Source organism: Brachyistius frenatus, unplaced genomic scaffold (assembly GCF_029030835.1).
Source record: "Brachyistius frenatus isolate BFR_SWC_R1_liver_20210118 unplaced genomic scaffold, ASM2903083v1 Contig_15, whole genome shotgun sequence".
NCBI classification, from domain to species: domain Eukaryota; kingdom Metazoa; phylum Chordata; class Actinopteri; family Embiotocidae; genus Brachyistius; species Brachyistius frenatus.
In genome coordinates, this window is record NW_027210614.1 from 19,236 (window position 1) to 34,667 (window position 15,432).

At 40.0% G+C, this 15,432-nt stretch overlaps 1 protein-coding gene across 1 annotated transcript; it reads right to left on the reverse strand.

Moving 5' to 3' along the window:
- Nucleotides 1-1,536: 1,536 nt before the first annotated feature.
- Nucleotides 1,537-13,792, reverse strand: stk33 (serine/threonine kinase 33). Its single transcript, XM_069693360.1, has 14 exons — nucleotides 13,734-13,792; nucleotides 9,048-9,164; nucleotides 8,394-8,507; nucleotides 8,163-8,267; nucleotides 7,872-8,010; nucleotides 6,032-6,114; nucleotides 5,491-5,578; nucleotides 3,585-3,660; nucleotides 3,388-3,500; nucleotides 3,184-3,269; nucleotides 3,023-3,095; nucleotides 2,487-2,644; nucleotides 2,207-2,263; nucleotides 1,537-1,877 (listed from the first exon to the last, which is right to left on the reverse strand). The coding sequence occupies exons 2-14, from the start codon at nucleotides 9,132-9,134 to the stop codon at nucleotides 1,641-1,643; spliced, it is 1,416 nt and encodes a 471-aa protein (XP_069549461.1). The 5' UTR covers nucleotides 9,135-9,164; nucleotides 13,734-13,792; the 3' UTR covers nucleotides 1,537-1,640.
- Nucleotides 13,793-15,432: the final 1,640 nt, after the last annotated feature.

Consider the following 15,432-nt stretch of genomic DNA (forward strand, 5'->3'; position numbering starts at 1 on the left):
TAACTAAGCACACAAATCATTGTTGTGTGTTTTGTTTTTTTGTATTTCTCAAATTATCCCCCAGCAACATTACAAGACAGCACCCAAAATCAAGCGTGTCTTGGACCATCAAGATATAAACAGACATCATATTCATTAGTGACACATTACACGGACATCACAGTTTTAATGGGCAGTGGCTCAAGCAATCAATTCTAATTACACATCTTTGTGCACAGAAGTAGGTAGCTTCAGGGACAGCACCCTCCTGTCAGACCGACTTCAGGAACTGAATCCGGCTACTTACTACGGCTCCATCTGCTGTTTATAGCAGTCTCAGTCAACCAGTCGTACACTATGTCAGTAACGTCGCAGCAGTGTCGCAGGTTTAATCAAGCTTTGCAGCTTTAATCAAAGAAAATTCACTGGTCTTTTGTTCACTCTCATGAACTGTCTGTTTTATCAAAAAATAAATATATATAAAAAAATAAAAAAGACAGTTAGGAAACATCACCGATATCATTCCAGTGATCTCTGCCTTCAAGAAAACAAATGCGGACTGCATTTGTTAATACAAGCTGAAACAGAGCCGGTGCATGAACACAAGGCCCCATTGTTGGCACTCATTCACTTCAAGATGCAAATGGGTGGATTTGAAATGCACCCTCTGTGCGTTATGCTTGGATACTTTAATGTTGTATCTATGCTGGGGATTATTCTCTCTACAGCGGGAAAAAAAACCTGTGCTTGAATGGCAGTGCCCTCAAAGTAGCTCCTACTGCTTTCAATGGCCTCCAAACGAGATTAGACCCGTGGCTGCCCTCGGTCTCAATCCTCTGCATTCAGATGGAGCGTAACCGGCCTGTGTGACAGTCTTTCTGTTTTGACACTGAGTGGCTGCAGTCACTGCATATAGGGCGTTTTGGAATTGAGAGGTCAGAACACAAGAAAAGGAAAAATCCCTAATGCTCACTTTGGTGTCTCGAAGTGATACACAGTCAAATCTCCTCTTTTCTTTTTCAGTTCTTTCTCTGCAATTAATAAACAATAAAACATATTTTGTCCGTGAATATAAAATATGCACAATTCTGTCTTCACCTCTGTCTTTTACATTTGGCACATTTAAAGTCTCTTTTACGACTAAATATCTACATCTACCTATTACATTAATAACAAAAAGATATGCTGTTTGCAGTAAGCAGATGACTAAACAGTTCATTAAGGAACGAGCTGTGCTGTGCTCAAATCTCCCAGGTGGCTGTCTTTACTCGCCTAACTAACTAGGTCGTAGCTGTAAGATAAAAGCATCAATAATATCCAACAAACTCACTCGGGCTCTGTGTTTGCTGGCGACTATAAAAAAAAAAAAGTATGTCTATATTTAGGCTTCTTGGTGTTCTCAAACAGTTTGGCTGTGTACAAGAAAGCATTTGTCCAGCAGTTTGGCCCCAACTGGGAAAACGCCTCAGACTGGGTCCTTTCCTTCGGCAGGAGGCAGCGCTAAAGCTGAACCCTCAGGTTCACTGGTTTTGGACTTCTGCATACGAGGCCCATTTCTTTGACACTGACCATCACCATACACCTTTTAACGTTCACTGTAGCTACATTCACATCACTGCTCAAATAAACAGAACTGCAAGAAATAAAACAAGAACCGCCTCTCACGTCTTCTCCTGTGATATGGCTCGCTTTTTGCTTTTATTCTGAGAGGCTATTGGTCTTGGCGCCGGTTGGGGGTTTGCGGGGTCCAGTCCTGCTTTACTGGAGGAACAAAGTCTCTGGTCATCTGCCTTACTGAGGTCAGAGGCCTGTTTCTGTCCTGTGCAGAGGTCCTTCTTGTCCTGACGTTTGCGCTGCTTTGCACTCGGCTGTGTGGGGGTTTTTACACCGGCGTGAGGCTGCAGGGATAAGATTCATATTCATCTTACGTAACAGAATTAACTATGACATTCATGTAAAAACAGCTGCATGGTTACACCTTTATCACCATTTTCTATTAGAGGTAAATCTGGCACCATCTAGTGGTGAATATGAAAGCTGACGTGAAAGCACAAAGGAGGTTGAGGAAGAAAATCGGGGTTTAAAATCCAAAACATATCACAGTACAAATATGTAGTAGAAAAATTTGGATCAAACGTGCTTTATATAAATGTAAAAATACAAATATAAATTTAAGAATGAATGGAAGTTGAACTGAAAAGGCCAAGTTGTTGGAAGGTCAACACACCTGTGCGGTGGGTGGCTGTCCTGGGTTCTCCTGCTGAGAGCTGCTAGCACCAGCATACTACGATGACCCAAAGACAAACACGAGACATCTATACCTGGACTCCATGACCATACATAGTAAATAAGGACTGACCTATAGAGTGATCGTTTACTTTAAAGGAAAACTCAGACTTGTGTTTTCTAGTCTTAAGGAGCCATACAACAATATGGACTCTTAAATTAAAAAAAATACAAATCACACGTGCAGGCGAGGTCCAATTGTTGTGGTGTTAAACACATACCGGTCTTGTGGATGTGGAGGGTGTTTGAGAGCTGCTGTCTCTCTCAGGGCTGAGCTTAGATTGGCTGTCTGCTTGTGTTGAGACTGCCGGAGGGACCGGGACGGTTTCCAAGACGTCCTGAGAGCAGGTGAGGGGCAAAGCCTCCTGAGTCGGTGTTCCTATTGCGGATGATTTTAAATAACATTTACATGAAGTAACCACACCCGGCTTTGGTTTACGTCTCTGTCCATCCTCTGCTTCTCTGTTCCTCAGTACCCTCTGCTGTATGAAAATCAAATGCCTCGCGTTTACATGTTACATATATTGTTTTTGGTAACTCCAAAGTACATTAAACAGCAATTATTCACAGCAGCAGTAATAACTTCATGCTACCGGTTACCTCGGCTCCTTAAATTAAACAGATTACAAACGGATTTTTGTTTACTCTCTCTTTGTCTGTTGTTTTCATATATGTCAACAACTTGCCATATATTATCACTTGCGCGATGTTGTTTATTAAAATGATCCAATCAAGACTTCACTATTTGAATTATTACCCGGTTCCTGTTCCAGGTGGTGACGCATCATCTCCAGTACATTGGACGGTACAGCAGGTACGTTCGTGTCACCCTGTTGGATAAAGCACCCAATCAGAGCTCTTCATGCGACTCGTGTGATAAGGTTCGTGCGTGTGCAGCTGGAAGAATCAGTGCCTTACTGTAATCCAGGGGTTTTCTAGCAGCTGATTAGCAGACATGCGGTATGCAGGATCCACCTTCAGAAGGCAAGTCAATAGATTTTTTGCTGTTGAGACAGACCCGAGGTTAGCGTGTTCGTGACAATCCGACCAGGAAAACTGCACGCGTGCAACGTGTTTGCCGCAATTTAAATTGAATTTACGAATGCGAGAATTCGATGTCACCTGCGTCACTGACGGTGGCCCAGACGGGTTGAGAAAATTTGACTTCTTTGTTCATAATCTCATGAAGCAGTTTAGTCATTGTTTTGGAAACAAATGGCGGTTCCCCACACAGCCTGCAGGGACACACGGCTCAGACATCTGTATTCACAGCATCAGTGTTTACGGATGAAAACAGTTGTGCGTGTGTGTCTACTTACAACATATACATAACGATGCCGATGCTCCACACGTCACACCACTGGGTGTAACCCCGACCGCTCATCATTTCAGGTGCTGAAAACGACACACGTGCACAAATGTTTGGCTTTCTACGTCTGAGATACGAACATCTGGGGGGCATGAACATACCAGTTAAAACTAGCGTTGACCAATAGCGGTGCTGCTGAGCCCCCATTTAATAAGCAAATAAAATAGGAGTGGGGGGGGGGGACCATAAAGGTCCGAGACTGCTCCTGCTGCTGGCAGATGGGGCGCAGCACCATGACGGGTGGAGCAGGGGGGGGGGCTGTAATATTCATTCATATTCCAAGTTAAGCCGCTTCATTAAAAACAGCGTTTGAGTTACAGACATTTTTGCGTGACTGCTGTGAGTCTTACACGTTCCTTTTGTCTACTATCAGTGGAACAGTGTGAAATTAGAGAAATATTATCTCGCACGCGCTACGTATTTTTTGGTGTGTCAGTAATGCCAGTAGAGTACAAGATAGAAACAAAACAGTTACCCATCATCATAGCTCCATAGCACCACTAACGGTCAGAAAATCAAAGGATTGACTTAAAACTTCATATATAATAAGATAAGTATATACAATACTGCGCATAAGTTTCACAACAACATTTGTGTCTGGTTATTTTAGATCTTCCAAATTTGTAAGTCACATTCATTTTGCCACATTGAAATAATCCAGTGAGATATTTATATAATGACAAACTAACAAAATAATTTGTAGGACTACAATCCAGTCCATTATGGAATCATTTTACCAAACGGGTGCTAATGAACCAAATCATTAATTTGGCAAAAACCAAAATCCTTAACAGTAACAGAAAAGGTTGGCTGGATAAAACTGGGTGAGGCATTGATGAAGAAGTCGCAGCTTCATCTAAAAGCCTTACATAATGAAGTAAATAACAGGACAGGAGGTAGCCCCTCCGCGTTAGAAGAGTTTCTAGACGTGCTGTCCAGACGCACGGGGACGGTTGAACACTGGGAACACAGTGGTCAGCCAAGGAAGCTGGACGCAGCAGACCAGAGAAAACATCAAGCTGACTTCCCTTCAAGATGGGAAGATGTCCAGCAGTGCAATCATGGAAGACTCGCAGCCAAAAAGCCATTCATCCGATGTGAAAACAAAGACAATTGGCTCACCAGTGCACGAAAACACAAGAACTGGACGGCAGAAAAAATGTGAGCAGGTGCTCTGGAATAATGAGTCAAAATTTGAAATGTTTGACTCCGACAGAAGGCAGTTTGTTTCACTGAAGGGCTGACGAGTGCTACAAGGACCTGAGAAGTCCAGGCATCAGACAATACCGTTAGAGAGGCATCCGACTGGTCACAGATTCAATCAACGCCGTGAGAACGTCCAAAATAACACAGCCAGAGTCCTGAGGAACTACAGTATCTATGGTGACAAGAAGAACAAGGAGGTATGGTCCCACAGAGCTCTGACCTCAACATCTTGGAGTCAATCTGGGATCATATGAAGAGACGGAAGACACGGAGACCGTCTAAATCCTCAGAAGAACTGGGCCAAGAACATTTGAGTATTTGTGCACGTGTACATGGGAAGGTTATCGCACCAAATATTCATTTAATTTAGGTTGGGTTTTTTTGTCTTTACAATAATTTGTATGAAGATAATTGGTAAACAAAACCAATTCTTGACATTATTTTTGAAAGAATTCTCACTTTACAGTAATTTTTTTCAAAAGCTTATGCACAGTACTGTGTTACGAATTTCAAAATGTCTTCAAAATCCTTCGGCGCCCTCGGTGGTAGAACCAAAAACCTGCGTGTTGCAGAAAGTGATGCTCATCAAACTCAGCCTGTGGTAATCTGCGTGGCCTACTGGCATGCTGCATGAGATACAGGTGTCATACCCATATAGGTAAGAGTCCCACAGGCCTTCGTCATCATGTTCTCAATCCCAACACCACCTGTCTTCACTGATAATCCAAAATCTGTCACCTAGGTGGGGGGAAAAAAAGCACTTCAGAAAAAGATGATACAAATAAACGTGATTTTCAAACAAACATGACTTCTGTCGGGACAAAGCTAGAGCTGGAGCACGAGCAATGATTGCTGACAAGTTACACGAGCAGACACAAAGCTAACCGACTTCTGTAAAATCAAAATAAAACATTGATGTTGCGCCACGACAACCCTTCCTCACTACATGCACAGTAAGAGTGTGTTTGCGTACGTGTTTAAAGACACAGTTCAGTCTCTCTTTGTAAAGGTGTAACATAAAAGAATTGACCATGGGGAGTCCGTCATAACGAGGTAGTATTTAAAGCCTTTACTAACTCTGGAGGAGACGGTGGGCGAGGAAGGAGGGTCCGTCAGAGGTGGAACTCAGTCCGGCACAGAACGGAGAACAAGCAGTGACGGAAAAAGTCTTGGTTTGTGTCACCATTTTACCTTGATGTTGATCCTGCCGTCATCCTCATTGAGAGGACTTTTCACAAGAATGTTCTCAAGCTTCAGGTCGCGGTGCACTATATCTGTAGGATGTGAGCAGGAAAAGATTTACACACATGAAGGCTTATTTTATTTTATTTTTTTATGTATGTTAAATTGCATTTCCAGGATCAGGTGTTGTAATCAATGTTCATATCAATATTCTTATATTAACAGTGGATCAAATGGGTGTAAAGGGTAATTGCTCATAGTGGCAAAACCACGGATCTTATCACTTAACTCTTGATTTCCTAAATTAAACACCAAAAAGATTCAGAGGTAAATCATCAATTATAATCATGATGAGAACAAACTAGTAGTTGTTTGTTTTCCGTGTGTTGCTTCAGCTTTTCTCCCACCCCGGAGACAACCACGTTACTACGGTTAAGACGAGTGAAGCAGGGGACAAATGTCCCCACAGGGATCAATAAAGACTAGTGTAACTAAGCAGCTTCATGCGCTGGAACCGTGGCTTGTGCCCATGTTTTGAAAAGTCATCCGACAAAAATATAGCATCCTTGATCTGCTGAAAACGAAGGTGTTTTTTTGTTTGTTTTTCAAAATGTTTTAGTTGTTTTCATGAACCATATGATAAGAGTTGGAAGAGTTAAACTGCTGAAAAACAATATGCTCCTGATCAGAGTTACGCGTCACTCGGTTTGCTCGGGTCAGTCACCAGAAAGAACTATCTGTGTACACACTAACAGAGTGATCTGTTTACCTTGTTTACAGAAGAACAGACTGAAGGGCCTTGTTAACAAAGGTTGGTGGAGTGAGGGAAAGCAGAAGAAAACAAGTTCGACCGATTGCTGTGCACAAAACAGACGTCTGAAAGGTACTGTTTTTCTTTCTCTGTTTAAAATATTTTTATTCCAGTAATTCCTGTTTTCTCAACTCCATGCCTGCAGCTGACCTCTCAATTTCATTTTCATAAATAATAATAAATATACATACAAGAAATAAGGATTATAATTTTTTTTTAAATGCACAAGTTAGTTTTGCATTTCTTTTGGTTATTTGATAAACCACTAATGAGATTGAAATCACATCATAATTACCAACCATAAAATAATTGTTGGTGCATTTAGTTGCAGTAATTATCCTGTAGGTCACCCACTGTGAAACAGAGATAGTACGATTGGATATGTAGTAATCATAGTTACATGGATAGGCCAAATGTACAGTATTTTTACAGTCATCAGCATTAAAGCTCAAAGCTCAGCTGGGCCAAAGTACAGCTAAGATTAACAGCTGCATGCGACGAAGGGCAGCAAAAACCTGATCATCTCAGAAGATGTGAACAAATTTAAAAGGAGGGTCTTTCGTGATTGGTCATTTCATAACTTATTCAAAGGCAGCGCCTATTAATTAGTATTATTAGTATCTGTAGAGGTGAGGGAAACCACCGCAGAGAGAATCCATATAAAAACACCTGTTAGTCAGTATGAACATGTAATGATGACTAACTGCCAAGCAGCGTCCAAATTACCTTAAACAACAGATTTTACCATTAAAAAAAACCAGTGCTTTCAAATTGTTACTTAGTTTGTTATTTTATCAAAGTAAGCCACATTTCTTCAATAACTCAAAGCAAAGCAAAATAAAGCAAATCCCATGTCACTGAGGGCAACACATTTTCAATATAATACTGGCAGTAAGGCATTATTGTAAATTAACGTAAGCAGGCGTTATTCAAAACATCGGTCTGAACTCTGCTTTAGCCTAAAACATAATCCAGGACTACGTGTTCCACACTACAGTATAATTAGGCAGGATAAAACATGATTGAAAATGATATTACCTCTTTTATGAAGGTAGACAACAGCGTCAGCTAAACTAGAGATTATATTCCTCGTGTCGTCCTCTGTAAAGAACTTTTTTTGCTTCAACAGCTGCTTGAGTTCACCTCCTTTGCAAAGCTCAGTAACCAAATAAATCATCTAAACAAGAAGAGAAATGCATCTTATTATACAGTTAATATGTGTGTGCTCATCAGTAATAGGAGATTATGATATTTTACATGCATTACACTCAACCGCCCACTTAATTATGCTATTTTTGAGTTTGTGGTTTATAGGACAACAATGCTTACCATGGTAGTGTGGTAGACTGCCAGAAGACGTATTATGTGAGCATGATTCACTTGTTTGAGAATGTTTATTTCGTGCCCCAGCATCTCAACTTTCGAACTTCCTGCCTGATGTGTCACAAAGTCACAGCTGCATTTGTTTCTTTCCAAACAGTACCCCCTGTTATTTAGTGCAACTTTTTTATCACATAAAAAATAAAGCAGGCTTCCCAGAGGGATGCCAAAGACACTCACCGCTGGTCTCCAAACCTGCTTAATAGCACATTTTGTCTGTGTCTCAATGTGGGTGGCTTCATAAACAACTCCAAAGCTACCTTGACCCAATTTCCTTCCAAATTCATAAATTTCCTATGGGAATAGAAACAAAAGAAAAAATTAATACATTTGTAATCTACACCTGCTCACTGTCAGTCAGATACAGCAGACGATATCCGTTGAGCTTGTGTTTAAGACGTTACGATCATCTCACTGCTGTTTTTCAAAACTGTCTTAACTCGAGACCTGAGCTCTGACATACATCCTAATTTGGAGCCCTCTGAAAAAAAGTTAAAGTTTTCTGGTCTCTGGAGCTGCAGACTATAGTATTTTTAATCAAGTTACAAATGATTAAGTTGCTGCTGCAGTTAGTTCAATCTCAGGTCTAATTAACTTGATTATTATCTGTGTGCATGCAAGGCTGAGCACTGGCTGCTTTGGATTTGGCAAACAGAGCAGTCAAATTCCCCAATGAAGGGGGGGCTATACAGCAGCAAAGTGGTGTTTGGTCCTCTTCTGCCGCACATAGTGTGCTATTATAGAGGTCACCAGTGACTTTGTGTAACTACTCTAGTGGTAATCCCGTAGCAATACCAGGACTATCTGGGAATCATGTATAAAAACTCTCCATACCCTGAGGTCCTCATCATTCTCCAGGCGTAGAACAGGCACATCCCTCTCCAACGTGTCTCTACTGGTCCGGGCGGACACCAGGTTCATGGCGGGTCCACTAACACCTGCTTGTGTCAGCTACAGATAGAAGGAGAGGGTAGTCATCGCTCTGAAACTGATCAAGCCGCTGAATAATAGGCAAAATAACTCTTAACTGACAAATAACTGAACTTCTTTGGGCAACCAATTTGTTATTCTCATAGATAAAAAATAAAAAAATCAGTGAAATCCTCTTTCAAGTATTCTTGTTATTGCAGATGAATGGAGTCATGGAGAGGGGTTTGTTAAAATCTGCTAATTAAGTGGTAAGTGGTCACCTTATCGGTCTCGATGCGCTTTTTACACTGTTTTCCATTCACCCATTCACACACACTTCAGCTGCCATGCAAGGTGCTCTCCATTAGGAGTACATTCACACACCGATGCTCAACTTAGGACTCAGTGTCTTGCCCAAAGACACTCAGGCATGTTCTCTCATTCTTTCATGACCCAGTTTACTGTCATCCCTAATCATTACAGCCCAATCAATGCTGGACAACCAAGAGTCTAAAGCCCAAAGGCATCACATTTGCATTTACACTGTACAAAACAGAAAATAAGCAGCAAACTCTGACACACACACACCAATATTCACCAATACAAGCGACTATCATCATTGTTAGTTTCAAGAAAGTGCCAAGTGATGAGCAAAATATGTTTTATTGAATCTTAATGTACTAATATTGTGAACATTATTTTTGCTTTATCTTATGAAGTTAATTCCAGACCCCTCAATAAGTGTACAGAATCACTGAAACGTTACCTTTCCTTAGTTAACTTGTCAACTTTTTCTATTCCTGGTTTATAACCAAACTGCTGTCTCTGTCTGAGCCCATATTCACTTTAAGCTAAATTTACACAGCTTGAAAAACAGTCTCTGAAGCCAAATTAAATGTAAAGCAATTATCAAGTGATGACTGGAAGCAATGAAGTGGATCCACCACACGCACAGCAATTAATTATTAACAAGGAAGCGGTGTCTTTAACCTCTTCACTCCGATGCATTATTTTAGCCCTGACAGGGCTCTCATAACAGGCCTGTCTCTCCCATTATGTCCTGTCTATTTTCCAATCAAAACGATTGTGACAGCCTCTGGAAATTCAAATCACCTCAATCACAGCTCATTTGTGGAAGACAGGCATGTGATGAGTGTATCACAGAGGATTTGAGATGACTGGAGGAGGTTTTTGTGCGCCTCAGGTGTCGCCCAGACAGAGGTGCCTGGTCCTTGGCCCCAGATCTCCGACGCAAAGGAAATGGAATCTCAAGGTCAGGTGAGGGTGAGAAGTCTGGCCTTCAAAAGGGTCACTAACAGACACACGTCTTGAATTGCTTTAAGCTTGGGGTGCCTACATCTATAGTTCAAACTGTAGGTCAAAAAACTAAATAGATTACTAATAAAGCCTAATCAAATAAAAGTTGTTACACTTCAGCTTGCATTCAAACAAAAACAAAAACTGGGGCCTTATCGGGCTTAAGATGGAGAACTGGCTCAGAAATGACCAGAATTAGTCCAAAGTGCACTGAGGAATTCCTAGATTAATATAGTATAGACAAACACAATAGCTGTTACTTTTACTATCATTTAAAACACAAATTGCAAATGCATTTTTGAAAAAAAAGTTATGTTCTTTTTTTCTTTCTTTTTTTACCAATTAGAAACTTCTCCACCGGTGGACCACGACGGCCAGGAAGATCCTGCTATTTCTTCCAAATCTCTTTGGTTGATTTGACCCAAATAACACTCAAGAACTGTTAATGGAGTGGCAAAGGTAGGATCATTTAGTGGCTTGCAAAACATGGCCACTTGTGTGTGTTGCATGACTTAATTGCTGAAAATACAATTGGGGTTTAAACCACTCAGCAGACAAGAGTTGTGCCACCTGTGCACCTAAAATGTTTTCCATTAAGGCTCCGTCCTCCTTCCAGTTACTCGTACATCAGTAACTTGAGAAATTTCAAAAACTCCCAGAAGGACCTCTTGGCTGCTCGTTCTCTCTTTCTTGACTTGATTAAGTCAGACCACTACATTTTGTATATGGACCTCTTTTTTTTTTCTTCCTCTCTTTACTCTCAACATATAGGTGGAGGACTGACACCAGAAATAATAACATAATAATTATTAACTAGGTCAAATAATGACAAAAAAAATGAACTATCAGAGCATAATGTTCTTTGTACACCCACAGACACACTGAAAGATAAGCAAACATCGGTACACACCCCGATCCTAAGACGACCAGGCTGAGTCCACCTTGTACATTGAGTCTGCCTCGTCTCCAGTTTCAGAAGGACGTAATTAGAGCCGACAGTTCATCACAGGTCAGGTCCATACTTGCCTCACCTCTCCATCATTCTGGCAGACAGCAATTTCTGCTTATTTACACTAGTATGTGAATAAATACAAATAATATCTAATGACTGGAAGTGTTGGTGGGGCATTGTACAAGAGCAAGGGACGCAATATCAATGTCACTTTGGGACAAAGACTGTGGGGACATACACGGGGTGACCCGGGTCCTTTATAACCTTTCTCCTCTTAAACCTGCTTCATTAACTCAAGGTAATTTACTCTTTCTCACACCCTCAATGTCAACAAGACTGCAGTAAGGACTCTAAACTCTGCCTCAAAACAAGATACCAGAAGACATTATCCTTGTCTTAGGGAAATGATAGACATTTATCACTAGTGTTTGACATTTTATAGACTAAACCATTGATCTATTGATGAATCATCTTCAACTCTAAAAATAAGAGACCAGATGACATAAATTAGAAAATAATCATTGATGAAATAATCGTCGTTGCCCTGCAGCACAACCGTAGTGTAGAGAAAATTAGCGGGACTTTATCCCAGGAAGAAATTAAATATACTGCTGAAAATAAAATGACAAAAAACAGTTACCAGTAGTCAATCTCAACCAGACCATCAACACATGACACATTTCAATTATTGTTCAGGGTCTTCAGAAAATTGCTTTCTTTAATTGCATAAATAGTTGAATAAATTAGGCTTTTACCTTGTAACACTGCCTCTTGCTTTAACAAGCAGCTGCTGAAATATAGTTGGAAATCAAATAAAAACAGAACCTTACTAACTGCAATTAAAACGTACACTGCTATCCGTTTTTCCTGAGCCCCAATATTACATTTTACTCATGTGAAACTTAATCATTTATTGACAGCTTGGCTTTGATGACAAATGATAAACTTCACAGGCCTAATGAAGCGTGGAATTACATTACCTGATGAGGCAGGAAATTGCATGTTTAGAATGCGAATATCCGAACTACTTCACGATGTTATGGAGAGAATCCTAATGTTATGCAGAGAGATTATCAAAGCTTCTGGTCTAACTGTAATATAGCAAGAACATGTCGATATTAAGCCATTAAAGCAGACAAAAGACTTACTGAAAAGCTGTAAAAAATATATATATATATATACCCTACCTGACGGCTGATGGACTACAGCATCGACACAAAAGGGCCCGCAACTTTAAGTTGCTGTTCCTACGCTGCAAAGAAGTGGTGCATGTAGTTTCCCTGTAAACAAATCGTTTAAAGGCCCCTCCAAGAATTCCTCCTGTTTTCACTGGTCATGTTTGATAAGTGTCTGTTGGCAAGAAAACATGCTTTGCCAAAAGGAAGCCAAAGATCAAATTCTGCCACTTGCTCGGGGCACTCCACATGTTGCTAGAAGATAAGGGGCCAACAAATTCAAATTTTTCTCATTGGTTTAATCCTGGTTGGGGCTAATCTCTGCCCTTGCTGGGCTCATCCTTGGGAAGCTGGGAGAGCAGACATCTCAAGAAAAAAAAAATGTAGGCCAGAAACAAGAACGAATCAAATGTATGGCAATGAGAAAACTCAACATGTTAATATCAAATACACAGATGTCAGTAATTACTCATTCACTGCCCTACTGACAAAACTGGTAGCAATTTAAAATATGTAGGATATCTTATCCTTTATGACTGAGACGAGACAGATGTGAGACAGATGTGAAACGACTGCAAATGATGACGGTTTTACCTGAATCAGGATAACTCCACATTCATCATGGACTCACTGGTTTGGTGAAAGGATGTGGTGGTATTTTCACGCCGTGTATGTAGTTGTTGTTGTTTTTTGTCTGTGCTCTTTACACTTAATAAAGCTCACAGCCAAGTCCTTCATGTCTCTATTTGAGCTCACGTCTGAAAACAACTTTCACCGTGTCCTGCAGCTAGGTTAACCGCACGAGCTAGTTAGCGTATTACAAACAGCTAATTAAAGCCTGAGATATTACAGAGTGGACATGACGTATAGACGGTGAACTTCCGTCGAGCTTCTCGTAACGTTACAAGAAATCGCGACTCTCATTAAAATTAAAATTAAATTTAAAAAAAATAAGCGCAGGAAACTTGAATACTGAGTGTAAATTTTAAGGTCGCAATCCCTGATGGCATACGTTGTCATGGCAACGAAACATGAAATTGCATAAACGTTTCCCCCCTTTTAAAGAAAATACCAGCAAGGTGTGTGTGGGGGGGGGGAATAATACGCGTATACCTTGTGTACTGCGTGAAGGCTGCCATTAGAAAACTCAACAAAAAAGTTCCTCACCTCTCTGAACTCCTCATTTTCATTCAGCAGGTTGGTATTTTACCGGATGAAAGTTTTTCGGCGAGAGACTATGGGAAGTGACGAGGGACAAACTTCATGTGACTGAACTGTGGCGTCTCATGCGCTTTTTGTGTTGACCGGACGTGAAACAGAACAGATTTAAGAGATGAACTTGGCCACGACGGGACGTTCATTGCATTCAAACTTGTTATCTTGTATATATTTACAGCATAGAAACTTTTTTTTTTTATTATTATTATTATTTTTTTTTTTTTGTGGCACCCTGGATTTCTCTCGGCCCTCAGTCTCCATCTAGTGGACAGCGAAATGGTTCGTGTGACTTCTGTTGGTCTTTACGTTTACAATTTATTTTAGAACAATTATACTATAGATATCTGCAGATATCAAATCATTATTACCTCGGATAGTCAGCTGTTTGCAGTGTTTTGCAGTTTATCAACTTTGACCACAGACTACCAATTAAGTCAACAGATTTGAAATCATTAGTAAATAATTGGCTATGGGAGCAAACTTTAACATATTTCTTTCCCTTACACTGTGAAATATTTTACCAAGACATGCTGTTAACTCAGCCAGACATCAGCATGCTCAGCCATTTGATATCAATGCCAGCTTTTAACGATTCAAGATCCTTTTTTCTACACTCCAGTTTAGAGTAGCATTTATTGGATTGTCACATCAGAACAACACTAAAGCCGCAATTTAAATTTCTTTGTAAATGATTTCTGCTACAAACTCAGAACAGCAGTCACATTTAATATTTAATTGCTGCTTTGATGTTGTTTGGTTTTCATTTTGTTCATTTAAATATTATTTATCGTGTGTTTGTTTTGGTTTTAACTTTTTCCATTATTATCTTGCTTCTTTTCCAAACAGTTTAAACAGGCTCTATCTTAAAACAGTGCTACTGTTTGCAATTTTAAGTAATCAGTGGAAAAGGTCCGTTGTAAATCTTTAAATCTTTTTTGGGCAGCCTGAAGTTTAAACTTGGCATGAGATTTAACTGCCCCCGAGCAAACTATATCTCAAGTGGGTCTGCGAGACTAACTTGTGCTTTTCAGTTGCTTGACTTTTTCTCTACATTAGCAGCTAGAAGCATATTGTTTATTGTAAGTGAGCTATTAACAGCAAATTGTGAAATCATTTAGTTGTAAGACTGTATCTATTACAACTTTGTCATAAAGTAAAGGGATACAACAAATAGCTGCAAACCCAAATCAACTTTGCTTGCAGCTTTGCAAACTTTTTAGCATAGATTCTGTGGATTTATGTAAATTAGCATACCAGGAAAAGGTAAATATACACATAATTGAATAATGGTGTGTGAAATCTGTTTTATAACCTTAACATCACAGCGAAAGCTGAGCTGTTAAAGCTTTGACCTTTGACCCCACCTGTAGCCATTGTTTTATACTGACATAAGAAATTGTATTTGTTCCAGATGAACTAAAACAGTTAATGTTGACATATTTTTTGAGAGCTTAAATTTGGATTCTTTTTCATGCTGCTGATGTGTACAATCAAATCAGGTCTCATTCTTTTCAAAATGTGAGATGTCATTGAATTTAAGTAAAGCTGGTCATTTGAAATGCTTAGTAAATATTGTTGCTTAATACAAAGTGCCCGAAGTACCCAGTATGTTTAGTTACATGTATTATAAAACCACTGATTTCCTCCG

Coding starts and splice junctions, on each gene's coding strand:
- stk33 (XM_069693360.1), bottom strand. CDS start 9,134: ATGAACCTGGTGTCCGCCCGGACCAGTAGAGACACGTTGGAGAGGGAT. Junction 6,115..7,871: donor TGTCTACCTTCATAAAAGAG/GTAATATCATTT, acceptor CACATCCTACAG/ATATAGTGCACCGCGACCTG. Junction 5,579..6,031: donor ACGGCAGGATCAACATCAAG/GTAAAATGGTGA, acceptor CCCCCCACCTAG/GTGACAGATTTTGGATTATC.